Genomic DNA, 17,592 nt, shown 5'->3' with positions numbered 1-17,592 from the left:
ACTGAATTAATTTTCGTTTATTTTACTTTAGTATAGTTTATAAGTCTATCGTTAAACAGTCAAAAACGTTCCATTTGTTCCCTTCAAACTATTGACTATTTATCAAAATTTTCCAGGTACAGAAGAAACCATAGTAACTCTCAAAATTTCTAACATCACTTTTTCCTATCAATATTGATTTTAACAGAAATAAAAACTTAAAACAGAATCTCATTCGTCCTCTTGTAACATATTTGGACAGAAGAGAAATATCGAAAATACTAAATAAACTCTGTCAGTTGTTATTCTCTTCTAAAGAATTCTGCCATAGATAATAATTTTTTGTTATCCGTCCAACTTGAAATATTCAGTACAAATGTAAAAATACGTTAGTTACTAACCACATTTATTTCTAAGATGGATAGTGACTAGCAGTGGAATCGAGCACGCGCGTTTCGTCCTATTTGGGACTCGTCGTCTGGATGTACCTGCATCTCAGAGTTGATGTTCACTGTGGGACTCGAACCCAGTACCCTTCGCTTCCAGCGCTATCGCGTTATCCACTCGGCCACTGAGTCCTGATAACCACTTGCTTGTGCGATGGGGTGAAATTTAAATTCACTTGGAATTGTTTGTTTGAATCTTCCCAATTAGAGACTGACCAGTTGCAGTCCTAAAACATCAATGGGAAAATTCAAACAAACAATTCTAAGTGAATTTCACATTTATTTCTGTTGTTATTCAAAATATTTTTTAAGATTAAACTTTTTCTTCGATATCAATCTTAGCTGTAATATGTTGATTCAGTGATTTTACATCTGGACCAAAGCATTCACACTATCAAGTATGTTACTTAAAATTTGATAATGATTCTGTATTAATAACAATTGTTAATTTAACACACAATGGGATTGGAACTGAAGTTTGGAAGGATGTACATTCTCCACGATTGGTGTTGATATACATTTCGTCAATATATTTGTACGTTCATTCAACAATCTTTCCAAAGTCAATGGGATTACAATGATCTGATAAGATGGAATATTTTTTTTACGTTTGTTACTAATAACAATCAATTTAACCTACAAAACAATGGGTATAATTTAGTTAAAAAAAAGATCTGATCATTAGAAATTGAATTTGTTATTTTAATAGTTCAGCTATTCATTGATGTCAAGAAGTTTGAATCTTACTGTATATTAGATTTAGCCTATAAGGTCATTTAGATAATCTTTAAAAAAGAACAATTCCATTTTTTCAATCGATTTAAATACTCACTTGGTATTGTTTGTCTGAATCTTCCCATTGATATTTAGGACTGTAACTGGTCAGTCTCTAATTGGCATATGTGCATACTGTGCATATTGCCTCGATATAGCCTTAATTCACAAGCATTGTAAGCAAAGATGGACTCAGTAGCTGAGTGGATAACGCGATGGCATTTGAAGCGAAGGGTACTGGGTTCGAGTCCCAGAGTGAACATCAAATCTGAGATGCAGGTACATCCAGCTGACAAGCCCCAGATAGAATGAAACGCGCGTCTTGTATTCCACTGCTAGCCACGATCCATCTTTGCTTATGATTTAAATACTGTCCAATTTATTTTCATATCAATAGTGTTGGCTCATTTGTCATCTGTGTGAAATATTATTTTTTGAAAATTTAAGAAAAAAAAATATAAAGTAACTCGGATAATTTGAAATATGATTTATCTAGCTTCAATTGACTCATGATTTCAACTATGAAAAATACCGAAATCTCCACATAGCCTCTTCTGATTTATCGAGATGTCAAAAAAACTATAAATGACGATGTGAAATTGAATAGCCTACCAGATTATAATATTGAATAAAGCCATTAATAATAATAATAATAAACTGAATAATAGATATTAAGGACTGTGAATTTGTTGATTTTTAACAGTGATTTAAGTCACATTCTGTAGTAATGACTAGTTTACATGGAATAACAACTAATCAATGAAAATAATTTACAGTCACCCCAGTTATCATATCAAGAAAACATTAGATATTTAAGAAAAAGCAAAATGTCATAGTTATATACACAAAAGACTTACGATAATTAGAATAAATGTTGTAATCTTCATTTAGAAACAAACCGCTTATTTTAACTTAAAATAAGAACACTTAGGTATCATTCTCTTAAAAAGAGAAAACATGAACTTATTTAATTCTTGAAATGTGGACCGATTTGACTTGCATATGTATTTTAACCTGTTAAGTGACTCAGTCAACCACTCAGATAAAGAATTTCAGGTTATTCAGTGTTAAGGTAATTAAGCGGATAGAAAATGAGAAATAAAAGATTGGCCGGTAACAGATTTAACTAGCTCAGTAAACAGTAATAGATATTTGTAGGTATCATTACGGAGTTTTGATTTGATAATTTTGAATAAATTGAGCATTGGGTAGATTGTTATAAATAAATATATTTGTAATATCCCAATGACACATATAGAATCAAATATTTTCACCAACGACATTAAACCACGAATTTGGGTTAGATATGTGGATGACATATTTGTAGTGATAAAAAAGACCCATCTAAGATCGCTTTCAAAACGGATAAATACACTTTCATCTCACATCAAATTCACGAATGAGAATAAAAATGAACATGGTGAGCTACGTTTCTTAGATTGCTTAGTGAAAAGAAATGTAAATGGAGTTCTAAATCTATCCATCTACCGAAAGCCCACACACTCTAATCGTTATATTGACTTCCAATCAGCACATCCTTTCAGTGCTAAAATCTAGTTAGCCTTAAATCTTTTTAGAAGAACCATCAAGATCATAACATCAGAAGAGGACAAACAAAAAGAACAAAAGAATGTAATTGATATCTTACAATTTAATAATTTTCCTATGAAGATTATTAGAAGTATATTAAAACAAGACGTCTCAGTGAGTAATAATAATAATTCGAATGAAATGCCATGAATTGGTACTGCAGTTATACCATACCATCATAGCAGAACACAAGAACTCCAAAGAATCTTGAAACAATACAGAATTAAAGTATAAAACAAAACAACGAACACACTTCGAAATACTTAGTTCGATTAAAAGAAAAAATCCCATTCATGTCTACACAGAACTGCGTCTACAAATTAGGTTGTGTCGATTTTGATGCCTTCCATATTGGAGAGTCATCTCGCGAACATATTAGGTACAAAAGAAACCTCTTAATAATCCTGTAGAACTGGATAGACTTCAAATTAAATCGGCAATAGCAGTTCACGCCATTTCCAACAATCATCAAATTGATTTCAGAAATATCAAATTATTACAAAAAGGCTTTTCCAATTACAAAGAAAGGAGAGTAGCTGAAGTGTTCCATATAATGCTTAATCCTACTGCTCTCAATAGAAAGGAAGGCCTCACCATACATCCTACTTGGACTATCTATCCTAGTCACCTTGTCTGATATTATTTACAATTCACACCATTACATTACAAATTAAACTCCATCCTTTGTCATTATAAAGGTCACACATTTTTCATCATTACCAGTACACATATACAAACACACAAATTTTCATACATATCACTTATGAATCACCTATACCGAAATGACATGACATTGATTTATTCAGACCTGTTTTTTGATTGGTCACTTAATATTCGTGTTGTTCCGTTGTACTATTTAAACTTGGACTAATGTTACTTTGGTTATTTATTCTCTGAGGAAGTGGCTTACGTTGAGTCACGAAACGTCAGAAAATCTAAGTTTTCTACTCATTGGGATATTACAAATATATTAATTTATTTATAGTATAGATAGTGTAAATACTTGGTGAGACTTTTAAGCCTTGTGACAGAAACAATGACTGTTTGTCACGTCAAACTCAAGAAAACAAGCTTTAGTACAATTATCTAATCAGCTGTCTTACATTAAACAGCAAATATTTTTAGCAAGTCACTAAGAATATAAAAATTCTCCAAACGTCTCACATCAAATTTCCGGAAAGATGTTACGACGAATTGACTTGTGGATATATTCATCTGTGACCATTTATTTGATACCTGATAAGTTATTCAATATCATCGTGATTAAATAATTCGTACATAAATGATAGTTTTGATTTCCTGTCGTGTTCACTCATTTATTCATTAGTTCTGTCCGATGGAATATATTCACTTGAGATTTTAGGAATTATTTCCATTATCAACTTGAATTCTATAAATATATAAATATTAGTAAAAAGTTGTTATTCGGTTAGTAGTACTTTGTAGGATGTACTGGACCTAGGCCCAGAGAGCGTTGCAACTTATCAAAACATATTTGAGATACTGAAAGAACTGATTTTTCCCTCCTAGATATTCGAGTTTACCTCGGTCAGTACCAGAGTCAGGGAGGTTACTACATGATTTTCAAAATAATAGTGGTGTCAATAATAATAACAATGATAATAATACTAATAGCGAATATAGGATTGCAGATTAAATCCTATGCACAAGTAAATAAATTAAATTACCTGCATTGAGCTTCTGAATTTTGATTTTCAAACATACAATAATCACATTTACGTATTGTTTCTTTCTGCAATAAATTTGCTAAATCTCGAAGTTTTTCAATAAATATTGCATTTGGAAATTGTAATTCATCCACTGTACTTGTTTCCTCCTTTTCCAATATGCAGTTCGAGCCAGTAGTTGAGTTAATCCCAGGTTGAACTGTCGAATATTTCTCATCGTTATAGTTATTTTCTAGTGTTTCATTAACAAAACTATTATTATTATGAGGATCGTATTGTTTTTGTAATTTTAAACCAGCTATATGACAAGCTTTACATTTTATTGCTGAATTATCCTGATTCATTGAATGGTTATTTAACGAAATAGCACAACTTCGACAGACTGTATGTAAACATGGAAGAAGCTGTTAGTAGTAAGAAAAAAAGAGAGAGAAACTAAATTATACAGGGATAATTTATTATTCCACAAAGTCATCCAGCTATCCTAAAACAGTCATACCAGAGGATATCTTGTAATATTAAGCTAATCACAATCAAATAATAATCAGAGCACAGAAATCTTATTATGGTTGCACTCATCACCTAGAATGTTTAGATTAATTTTGCTTAATGAATCTATTTCTTCAAGCTACAGGAAAGTGAATGATTTTGTATTGGTTGTTTGAATCTTCACATTGATGTTTAGGACTGCAATTGATCAGTCATTTATTGGCATATAAGGATCCTGTAAAGATTGCCTCTATATTTCCATTAATTTACAAGTATTGTAAGCAGAGATGGATGATGGCTAACAGTGGAATCTAGGACGTGCGTTTCGTCCCATTTTCGGGCTCGTCAGATGGATGTAAACCCATTGATTATAACCCAGTACTGTTCGCTTCAGACGCCATCCTGTTATTCATTCAGCTACTGAGTCCAGATAGCCACTACATGAAAGTGAGCTGTGCGAAAATTACTTTTTACATATAGTGAGAAGTAGTCACCTTACTTTGTAAATATTAAAAATCCCTATTATGGAAACTAAAACAACAAAAATAAGCGAACGATATTGTTCTTAACTAGATCTTTGGGTTGTAATTTATTTAACTTGTGATAATATTTGTTTTAAAAATATTGTCTTCGAAAGATACTTAATGTTCGTTAGTCGGCTACCATCAGCAACAACCTACTGTCGGAGAGAACAAACCAACTTCTAACTGAAGAGAAACTTAAGAAAAGACGATGAAAGTGGATAGGACATATACTGCTGAAATCATCAAACTGCATCGCAAAGCAAGCCTTAACTTGGAACCCTGAAGGGAAACGGAAAAGAGGAAGATCAAGGAACCCATTGTGCCAAGAATTGAAAGCAGACATGAAAAGGATTATTGACAAGTGAAAACAACTGGAAAGGAATGTTCAGGTGAGAGGTGGATGGAAGATGCTGAGGGGCGGCCTATACTCTTCCACGAGGGGTAACAGGCGTAAGTAAATAAATAAATAAGTAATAGTTATTTTTACATATGAGAAATCAGTCAGTTTGGTAGTCAGTGATAATAATGTAAAAGGACTGAAAAACTAGTCATAATGAGTAAAATGTACGACTGATGGTAAGGTGACAAGTGTATTCGTAATTGTAAGAATATTAAATTGTATGATAACATAAAAAATCTAGTCAGAAATTTTAACCAATCAATTAGCAACCACCATCCCTTGTAGCTTGGAAAGGGTCTGACAAAATCAATGCAGAACCTTATCCCTTTGTGCTTTATCGATATTGACTATGCAGTAAATAGAACCAAAGCATCCAAAAGGGTTTTTCGTATGCCATCTGCTTTTTCAATTGGGGTTCACTTTCGACTCCTATACTTAGCAGAGACTATAGGAACTCGAGTTGACAATTTTTGTCTCTGTATTTTAAAATAACATTGAAATACTACTGTTTCGTCTTTGGTTTAGTAAGACTTACTAAACTACTTTAATAATTATTCAATATCTCATCTTAGTTACAAAAACATTCAAAGTGATTATTTACACATTTTATGGTACAACTTTCATGATAAGTACTGCTTTAACAAGTTCATAATTCCAGTTTTGACCTACATCCTATGTTTAAGTATTTATTCAAGCCGTCTCCATGTTTTTTATCACTACAAGTACACCTATCATCCTACTGTAATGTAAAGAACACGGACTGTAACAATTGGATGTATTTAAAAACAAATTACAGACTATCTCAATAAAATCTGATTACCATACAGTAAACAGTTAACTTGCAAAATAACAATCAATTGTCTCAATCTTGACTGTTCCTTCTGTAAATATCAATCCATCTGCTCTGATTTCATTGTTCATACATTTTCATCCCGATTGCGCTTCGTTCCTATTCTTTCCTTATCGATCTTCTGCCAAAATATATTCTATACCTGACCATCACTATATACTACCTACGTGGATATAAGTAACCCACACGGCACTACTAGTAATTTGTAATGTTTGCTTTTTATTAATTAGATTTGATTATTTAGTCTATTTTTTTGTTACCACTGTCTTAATAAACTGTCTTGATTGATCTAATATTTCTCATATATATGTCTATAAATATATTACTGTATATGGAAGTCTAACATATATCTCATTAAAAACAATATTGTTTCACTTACCATATTTTATATAGTTGAGACCATGGATCAATTGAAGCTAGACGACCATGGAAAACCTGGAAGCACTGGAAGTCCCACAAGAGGGTTCGAATCCCGCGAGGCGGGATCGTGGATGTGCACTGCTGAGGAGTCTCACAATAGGACGAAACAGCCGTCCAGTGCTTCCAGGTTTTCCATGGTGGTCTAGCTTCAATTGACTCATGATCTCAACTATATAAAATTACTAAAATCTCCACGAAACCCCCTTCTGATAATTGTCATATTTTGTTTTCATTTTCTAAATTTTGATTTGATTGTTAAAATGATATTTGAGGGTACTAGATGTTTTCTAAAAAAAACTGTTAGCATGTATTTTATCACATATTTAATCATGATAATATATTCTAATGAACATGTTCTAAATTAAGAAATGAACATAGGACATTTTGGCTGAGTTGTTTGAAAAAAAATTATTGATTCAATGTATTGTTGTTCAGTTAGTTAGTTGATTAGCAGCTTCAATTTTATGCATGAAATACTTGCCAATTGATATGAAGTTTGTTGTTTTCTTCATGCGTTATATTTATACATATAATACTCTATTTATTGTATTTCGTAATAGTCTAACACTGAATATCATATCAATCAGTGAATTCATATATTTGCACAAATATGAGCTTATTCAAATTTCTATCTAGGTATTCAATAATCGGTTATTTTCATGATCTTCATTACTACATAATGACCTTGAAGTGGTTATGGACTTTCGCGCACTTTAAATATTTTTCATTTGAACAATTAATCATAATCATTCTAGACTGTTCAACAGAATATTCCTCTGTAAATATTTCTAGCATATTAATATGAGGATATATAAAAGGGTTATTATTATTATATCGTTCAGTTTGATTTTCAAAGTTAATCCTTTACTTTAAAAAACTAAACCTAATATTTTTGATATCTTTATCCTGATAGAAACTAGTTCAGTTAAGAATCAACATTTCCAGGCTATATGTTGAGGAAATATGAGATAGTTGCTAGTTTAAAAGAATAGATTTGATGAGGATAAAAGTAGGCTTTATGTTAATTCCTTTAAAAGTTAACCCAGATTCTGGAATCAGGAAATTATGATTTTTTTTTATACCTTTCCAATATGATATGGGATAAAAAATCCCATTCTGTCCATTATAAATATTAAAAAGCAACACTAATAAAGTTTTACCGGTATTCTAGATCAAAAAGTGAATTCATCCTATAAGTAGTTTGGCTGCCATGCCAACAACAACATAATTTAAGTTTACGTTAACAGAATAATAGTTCATACTTTCAATTAAGCGGATTTTGAAACGTTTTACTAAACAATATCTATATCTCTTCTCTTAGATCACCACCTAAATTGGTAAGTCTTGAGGAGAACTTGTTAACATCCATGGCATCATGTTTGAAATTAACGATTTACATCTTCAAACCATGATAAGAATCATTACTGATTGTATAGTAATATACTTATTCCTAAGATTATAATTGGCTATTGCTGATAATTAGTAGTTAAACAAAAAAAATTATTAACTAGTAACAAATCTATTAAATCTATTGAACTGACTTTAAACTACGAGACATGAGTTAAGCTATTATTCAATGATCTATAAATGTAAGCATCACAGTCCTATAGGAGACCAAACGTGAGTTGGAACACTATTGGTAAGGTTTCGGACTGTGAAACAAGGTAACACGAGTTAAAATCCGATAAACAAATAGATAGATAGATAGACGGATACTTTTAGGCAAATTTTCACCCTTTATCAAAGTTTTTCGACTCATGTATATCTTTTATTTTGTCCAAACATTTTCTAAGAATCCATTTCATTCCATACACTAATGTGTTTTATATTTCTTAGATCCATTGATTATTGCTTATAGATAGATAGGTAGACCATCAGACAGACACGTTTACTACTGCCACTGAAAACTGATCATATTCCTTATAACCTGTCCATATCTTCTATGAAAAAGGATCAGACTTTTATTCCATTTCATTTATCTCATACAATCTCATTACATGAGTTTGTCTGTTCGATAAATTTGAGTATTAATTTTAATTTTTGATCTATTAACTTAAAAATATATTTCATTAAGAAACATTTAGATTCGAACCCTTTTAATGTCATAGTTTAAAACTCTTATGTAATGCATAGCCTTGACTATTATTCTTTTAACGTAAAGGTCAATTTATTTTTTGATATTTACATAAACAGTCAGACGATATAAGTAATGAAAAAACGGGAAAACATGTATTTGATTGTGAAGCTGATGTTGTTTTGATGATAAAATGTTTGACTCTTTTATTGTGTCAAATGACCTTTACTTAATTGTCCTTGTCAATATCACGTGAGTTAATTTTGTTTCTAGTATATTCAAGATGAAGCCGTTATCTATTATTTTAGACGATGTAACTAGATAGTTACAAAACATAATAAGATCTCGTCTGAAAATATTCTTTTTAAGAAAGGTCAAATGAATCATTAAACAATGATGTAGTTCAATGACAAGTTATTCACGCATTTGCAAATTGTTGGTATAGTGGAAGTTGTGGAGATTGTAAAAGTTTCACGGTTTTAATCAAACTGTTCTTAACTAGACCAACGTTGAAAACCTAGAAATACTAGGCGTTTGCTCCTTCATAGCGCTCGTCAACGACTCCGCATCTGGGAATCAAAGTCATTACCTTCGATCTCTGTTGAGATTTTGTCAGACAACGGACCATTAGGATTGATGAAACTGGTTAACGCACTCAACTGTTTCATCTCCTATCATTAGTATAGGTAATGACGTTATAGCACTTATAGATTATGTGTTTAATTTTGTCATGAATTAGATGTAATCACTGTTAGTGTATTGACAATCAAGACAACTATGGTTGTTCATTGCTTTTCGACATTAACAGAACTGTACAAATAATGTTGAGGAAGAAGCTATCTACCTATTACATTATTGTATTGTTTCACATGACTCATTATTGTTTTGTAACCATCTATTCTATAATTCAATCTTAATCCCTTTGATTATGTTCAGTGAATTTTATCTATTAAATTAATTAACATGACTTGTATTGTTTACTGGAATCTTCCCATTGATGTTTAGGACTGCAATTGATCAGTCTCTTATTGGCATATATGCATCCTGTGCGGATTGCCCCGATAATGCTTTAAGTCACAAGTATTATAAGTAAAGGTGGATAGTGGCTAACAGTGGAATCCAGGACGTATGTTTCGCCCTATTTGGGACTCGTCAGCTGGCTAGTAGGACTCAGTAGCTAAGTGGATAACGCGATGGAGTTTGAAGTGAGCGATACTGGGTTCGAGTCCCAGGGTGAACATTAACTCTGTGATCCAGATACATCCAACTGACGAGTCCTAAGTAGGACGAGACGCAAGTCCTGGATTCCACTGCTAACCAGTATCCATCTTTGCTTATAATGACTTTAGATACTGTTTCCCTTTCAATTTTTTATTACCATATTCCCAACTTTTAAATAGCTTAGTAAAAATTCCAATTTCAACATTCAACAAAGTGGCAAATAAAGAGATTTCTTTCCAATTATTTTTTATCTTGGCTTTATGAATTTTGCTATTCACTCCTAACTTTTATTTGTACTCTGCTAAACCGTGTATAAGGAGGTGGTTATTATGTAATCGGCGAAGCTTTTTTTATTTGTTAATAAGTTAATTCATAAAAATAATTGATCTCATCAGTTATGTAAACTGAAAATGTACATATTAAGTGTGCAAAAGGAAAATTTAGTATAAGTAAAATCAAGAAATACAACAGACATACTAGTTGAGCAAATGTCACAGATGAGAAAACTATGACATATTACTTATGAATTATATACTTTTATCTATCTTGCTGTTGTCTGATGGTTACAACGCCTAGTATTCAATGACTAGATAGAAGGTTAAAACCTTGTCACCATCATCATTTGGTTTAATTGGTTGAATAATATTGGTAATTTTCCTTCCAATTCTAAGGTAATTACATGAACCTGTATTTTTTTAAAAGCACATTTCATTAAACTTAACTCCTTATTCACAGTGATTATTGAGTAATATTCACAATATCCACAACTACACACTGAAAATTATCATGTGCTCACTAGTGACTAGCTTCAGGAGGAAATTCTCGGAGTTCTGTTGAGAAACCATGACCAGTGGAGGCAGTCATGCAGTGCGGTGGATTGATTGAGATCAGATATTAACACCGTTGGACTCCCAGTTAATGCTCTAGGGGTTAAGCGTTCGCGCTCGAGACCGAAGGTCTTGGATTGGAACTTTTTCAGCTCCTACCATATTCTTATGAGTAAATTTCCTCTAAAAACCAGCATATTTATCCCTATCTTCGACTATAGTCTCCAATAGAGCATTGGATAAAAATGAATTCTGAACGAAACAAAAATCAAATATGTTCAATAAATTGATAAAAGATGTAAATGACTAACCTTTATTACATTATCATTTGCATGACAAAATGAACAAGACAAAAAGTCAGAATTTAATAAATTCATTAATTGTTGTTGTTTATTACAAGAATTATCAATAACTTTTGTTGATATCAAAGCATGATCTAAAGTATTCAATGTTGATATTGTCGATGACATAGATGCTATTTCAATAGATGCGGTTTGATTAGAATGTTCTGAATAAGAACAATTTGTTTCTTGATCAGATCCAATATCATTTTCATCATTAATTATTACATTCTCCTCAAAATTTAACATTATTATAATAGTGTAATTAATAAAAACAATACAAATAATGTATAAAATTCAAATGTTACGCTTATTTTTGTTAAACACTATGGTGATTTATATTTACTGTTCAATTTAAAAGGTTTAATCTAATAATCATTGTTTATTGGTGCTTAAATCATTTCAATGTTATCAAGTAACCAGTAATTAATTTTTAATTAATTAATTTTTTTTAAAAAAATCGAACATTTATTTGAATGAAAATAAATTTATGCTGGTCACACCCTCCCTTCTGTCACCTGCATTAAAGAATGATATTTTGATTAGGTAACCAGAAACAAATATGTTACATATAATATAATTGATACCAAAACACTTATAACTATACAACAATATGGATCTTTAAAAATTGATTGAACAGTCTCATTATGACTAAAAATTGTAAGAAATAAAGACAAAATTAATTACAATAGCAACATTAACAAATCGGTAGATGATTATGTCTAATTTGAAAGCGTGAGTCAATTGAAGCTAGACCACCATCGAAAACACGGAAGCACTGGACGGCCGTTTCGTCCTATTGTGGGACTACTCAGCAGTGCGCATCCACGACCTTGCCTCGCGAGATTCGAACCCAGGACTTACCAGTCTCGCGCCAGAACACTTAACTATGAAAATACTAAATCTCCACAAAAAACCCCTTCTGATTATATCTAAGTTTACTTATCTTCTTTTTTCGTCTATCTTGTCAATCAATATGTTATATTCTGTGGAGAATTATGTATGGTAACTCTGAGGACTATTTATGGACCAATGTGGTATGTATATTTCCTATTGTATAATTATTAAGTAGCTTAACTATTCATATTCGTGTCGCTCTTATTATGAGCTTCATTTTGACCCATAGACTATTATTATACAATTTACCATTCCTGAGTTATACCCAGTCTATTGATTACTGTTCCCCCTATTCACAGCCACATATGGCTAAATCTTGTACACATGTTATTTTCTATTTTATGGTACGATGTGGTCAGTTTGTTTGATATATAAACCCAGTATGTTTAAGAATAATGATTCATATTGCAGAGGCTGTTATTGGTGTTTTGGATTTAACTGGCTGGGCTAGGCAGAAAGCAGGACTGATAAGTACTCAAGACTGCTCATATGATTTTTCGTGTATCATTGCTCTAATCGATAATTCACCCCTCTCTGATTGGCGATGATCATTACGTCATATATATTAACAGGGCATCCAGGCACACGATATAACACAATAACTGTTAGATTTGAATGATGAATTTGCGTCAAATTCTGGGATTTATTTGTTTGCCTATATATACATGTTAATATTTCTTTTTCTAATGAATCAACCAACATCTGTAATGTAAATAAATGAAGACGAAATGATTATTTATTGTACATCAAATTTATAATTTTTGAAAATAAAATATGACGAACGTCGATATTTCATTGATCAACTTTTTTTGGGGGGATAAGGTATTTATTTATTTGAAATTCATCTGTGTTTTAAACTTGTTTTAATATTCTTACATTTCAGAAAAGGATCTTCAATGTTGTTTTGCTGAATTGTGTTAAAATTTGATGTAAAAATTCTTCGCTAAAAATTAAAAAAAATATGATTGTTCAATACGTCATAAACCCTGATTTTAAGTATCCTCAGATAGTTTTAACCACGATCTGAATTCAGATAGTGAACCCTTAATAAACCAAGAAGCACCGAGCAGCTACCTTCTCGAAGACCGGAACGCTTTACTAACAAACACCTGTGGCCTACCGGGAAATCACTGAATCAAAACTCTATGGTTAACAAACTTAATAAATCCGCTCTGATCTTAGGGTGATACACTTGCCATAAGACTTTAAGGTCCTTGGTTAGACCAACGTCGAGGTCTTCGTACGATTGTGTTGATCAGCCTGAAACTATGATGAAGCAGCTGTCTGGTGCTCCTTAATCTCGACCTTAAGTTGTTAATAGTGTGTTTGTCATTAAGAGCAAGTAAATCATTTAACTAGCTAAGGTCACAGTTCATGTATCTCTGCCTTTGTCAGTCCTGTAAATCATGTATATACATGACTTGTTTATATTATTATACGGTTATTGCAATAAAGACTATAGAACAGTTTATTTCTTTTCTTTCAATAAGATAGGATGATCAAGTGTTTATAAATGCGGATCAATAACTGAACTGGACAGCAGAATAAGACGGGTTTACCAGCTGAAGTTAATATCAATCTCAAGACTGGGCTGATTTCCACTATATATATACATATAACAAAATCTTCGCTTATAATTTCAAGCACTTTGCAGACAGATTTTTCTGCCTGACATCAACTAAGAAAACGTTTTAGATCACAAAACAGTTCAGAATAAATTCAATCTATTATTTAGGTCTCCATAAGTGAGGATCTCAGTCACCAACTGAATGAAACATACATTCAGAAATAATATAGAAGCCAGTTCATAGGTATGCTAATTCTAGCTACAACATATCCGTAATCAGTGAATAGAAGAGTTGACAAAATTCATATGATGTTGCTAATAACTGAGAAAAAATTAAGATCAAACGCAAACGAAATAAATGACAAGAAAACTTTTGAAGAGAGACAACAGAAACATATAAGACGACATTTTCAACTTAGACTATTATAACGAAACGTCACTAACAATTAAATTCAGTTTCTGTTTGGATCCAAATCAGTAAAACATTACCTTTCTACAGGGTTAACACCAACAGTAAAAGTTCTAAAGGACTGGTAATAAATCATAATTTGATTACGTTGTATCTATTTTTCTACACATATCAACTCTTGAGCGATATAGTATGCTAATGGAAAGGAATGAGTGATTTTAGAAAGTTTCTGATATACCAGACTGATCAATCAATTCTACCTCCTAATTCTGTTATTAACTCTTAACAGAAATAACATAATCAACCAGAATCTGAGAATCCTGAAAAGATACCTTGAAAATGAAATTTTTATCGCTAAGTAAATAGTGTAGAAATTATTGATTAACATTTCCTCTTTTCAGTGTGGGGTTGTGAAGATTGTTGAGTTTTTTGATCAAGATCATGAGCCGATCACAGGACGTCCGTTTCGTCCTAGTACGGGATTGCTCAGAAGTGTTCACCCACGATCCAGCATATGTGATTCGAGCCTAGAACCTTCGGTCTCGAGCGCAAACACTTAACCTCTAGACAACTGAGTCGTCATCCAACGGTGTTAATGTCTAACTTCAATTGATCCTTAATCTTGCGCAACCGTTCCTCCATTTTTTGTGGTGGATACCTGTCTCCACCCGACACGGATTAGCTCCACTGTTTACGACTTCTCACTAGAACTCCGAGAATCACCTCTCGAAGCTAGTCACAAGTGAGCACATAGTAATTGTCAATATGTGGCTGTGGAGATTGTTGTTTTTTTTTGAGATCGATCAATGTTCGACCACCATCGAAAACCTGGGAACCATGCCCAGTTTAGCTTATCCGTGTCAGGCAAAGACAGGTAACTACCTCAGACAATGAAAGATAGTTGCGTAACTTCGTGGATTGGTTGAACAGTGCTTCCAGGTTTTCGATGGTGGTCTAAGATTGATCGATTCATGATCTCAATCAAAAAAACCTCGTTTTTATTTTTATACTTGTAATTTAAAACAAGTAATATCTGAGAATACACATTTTTATCTATTCTAAGCTTTAATTGAATGAACAAGGAGTGCATAGAAAAGTTACAGGTAATATTTCTGAAGTAATTATTAGGTTATAAATATTTTAACAAGATAACATTACAGAAGTGATAGTTTGTAGCGAATTAATATTAATGATGACATTAACTTCATTCAGGTATTCATAAAATCTACAGTATGCTTAATATTCTAAGTGTTTGTTTACTAAGATTAAGTTCGAAATAGCTTTCTGAAAGTTATCATGAAAACAGTGAAGACAATAAAGAATGAAATGATACATAAACTCATAAATGAAATTAAATGAAAATCATGATGTACATATGACTGAATTTGTGTTATATATGAACGATTAGAACCCAACTTAATGGTCTAAAAGTTTTATTCTCATTACCAGACATGAAGGTCTATAGAATCGAAGATACTACGGCAGAAATTCTGAAAAATAGACTTCCGAGATCTCTAAGAAAAATGTTTTATTCAGCTGAACTTCGAACTATCTTTTCTAATCGGCCTATCATTCAAAGTTGTATGAAGAATAAGCTCCCGCTTTGGTCCAAACCAGTGTTCATGTAACAATTTACTTGCTCATGTGGAACAGGTTATATTGGCCTCAAAAAGCGAGCTCTTTCGAAACGTATCTCTGGACATTACCCTGCCTGGCTTTCCAAAGGATTACAGAAGTCAGTCAAAAGCTAAATCTTAGAGCATCTAGTCAATTTAACTCACTCCGCTTCACCAATAGCTTGCTTTAAAATCATACATACAGTCAGAAGAGTTGGCTCAATAGGAATGCAGATGAAAAACGTATATATAGCACAGGCTATTGCTATCCACCAGTTCATGTCTAATTTTTGCAAATAAAAACAGTATGTTGAGTCACTCATTCTTCCGTAATCTTAACTACCCTTTCCATCTTTCATAACCTATCATTTTTTTAATCCTTATATTTTATTATTTCTACTCCTAATTATTTTCAAAACTATTAATTAGCAATTATTACAACTTTCAATTATTCTGTTCTTAATAGTTCTCAAGTAGACAATTACCTTTACCTTACTACTTTTCACTCACCAATTATTACATAACTTCTTTCCAATATCTGATTTTCATGAACAATTCATGACAAAATACCATTTAAAGTTTTAAAAATGTTCTATTTGACTATAGACTACTATTTTAGCAAATGAAATTAATCAGAGGGGGTTTTGTGGAGAATTTAGTATTTTCATAGTTGAAATCATGAGTCAATTGAAGCTAAACCACCATGGAAAACCTGGAAGCACTGGACGGCTGTTTCGTCCTATTATGGGACTCCTCAGCAGTGCGCATCCACGATCCCGCACCCGCGAGATTCGAACCCAGGACCTATCAGTCTCGAGCCAGAGCCCTTAATAATAAATAAAATTAACCATAAATACAATTGTATAGCTTAAAATAAATGAAGTATTTTGTTCATAATGTTTAACAACGGTTTTAAATGTACTGTAGTGAACAGAACACGGGTGGGGACAATCGAATGTATTTATGAACAAATTACAAACTATCTCACTAAATTCTGATAACCATACAGTTAACAGTTCATTTGCAAGATAACAATCAACTGCCTCAATATTGACTGTTCCTTCTGTAAATATCAATCCATCTTCTCTAACTTCATTTTTGATGCATTTTCCTACCAATTGCACTTCATTTCAGTTCTTTCCTTATCGGTCTTCTACCAAAATACATTCTATGTCTTACCATCACCATATACTACTTATGAGGATATAAGTAGACCACACCACAGTACTGCTAGCCTTATCATTACCATTTGCATGTATATTATAACCATTTCTTGATTGTTTTTTTCAACTTAACATATTATATATAAGTGTGATCATATGGTAACTGTTAGAAAGTAATAAGTTTCACTCAATTAATGTATAAGATATATGGTGTTTCATGTTATTGTTTTTTTTACTTACAACAGGAAATCCAAATTCTTAGCGTTAAGTAATACGCGTAACTATACTGGTGTTGTAGAAATGAACTACAGATATTA

At 32.1% G+C, this 17,592-nt stretch overlaps 1 protein-coding gene and 1 non-coding gene across 2 annotated transcripts; one reads left to right on the top strand and one right to left on the bottom strand.

The window, feature by feature from the left end:
* The first annotated feature begins 1,391 nt into the window (after positions 1-1,391).
* Smp_tRNA_01480_Gln_TTG.1.1 lies at positions 1,392-1,458 on the top strand. The gene has a single exon. It is a non-coding gene (tRNA).
* Positions 1,459-4,148: 2,690 nt separating this feature from the next.
* Positions 4,149-11,872, bottom strand: Smp_172080 (hypothetical protein; the record flags this gene model as incomplete). The annotated part of the gene is made up of 3 exons (XM_018794795.1): positions 4,149-4,179; positions 4,478-4,881; positions 11,594-11,872. 3 exons carry the CDS (start codon positions 11,870-11,872, stop codon positions 4,149-4,151), a joined length of 714 nt encoding a protein of 237 aa, XP_018649172.1.
* Positions 11,873-17,592: the final 5,720 nt, after the last annotated feature.

This window comes from Schistosoma mansoni, chromosome 1, assembly GCF_000237925.1.
Source record: "Schistosoma mansoni strain Puerto Rico chromosome 1, complete genome".
NCBI classification, from domain to species: domain Eukaryota; kingdom Metazoa; phylum Platyhelminthes; class Trematoda; order Strigeidida; family Schistosomatidae; genus Schistosoma; species Schistosoma mansoni.
This window is presented reverse-complemented; position numbering and strand designations above follow the sequence as displayed.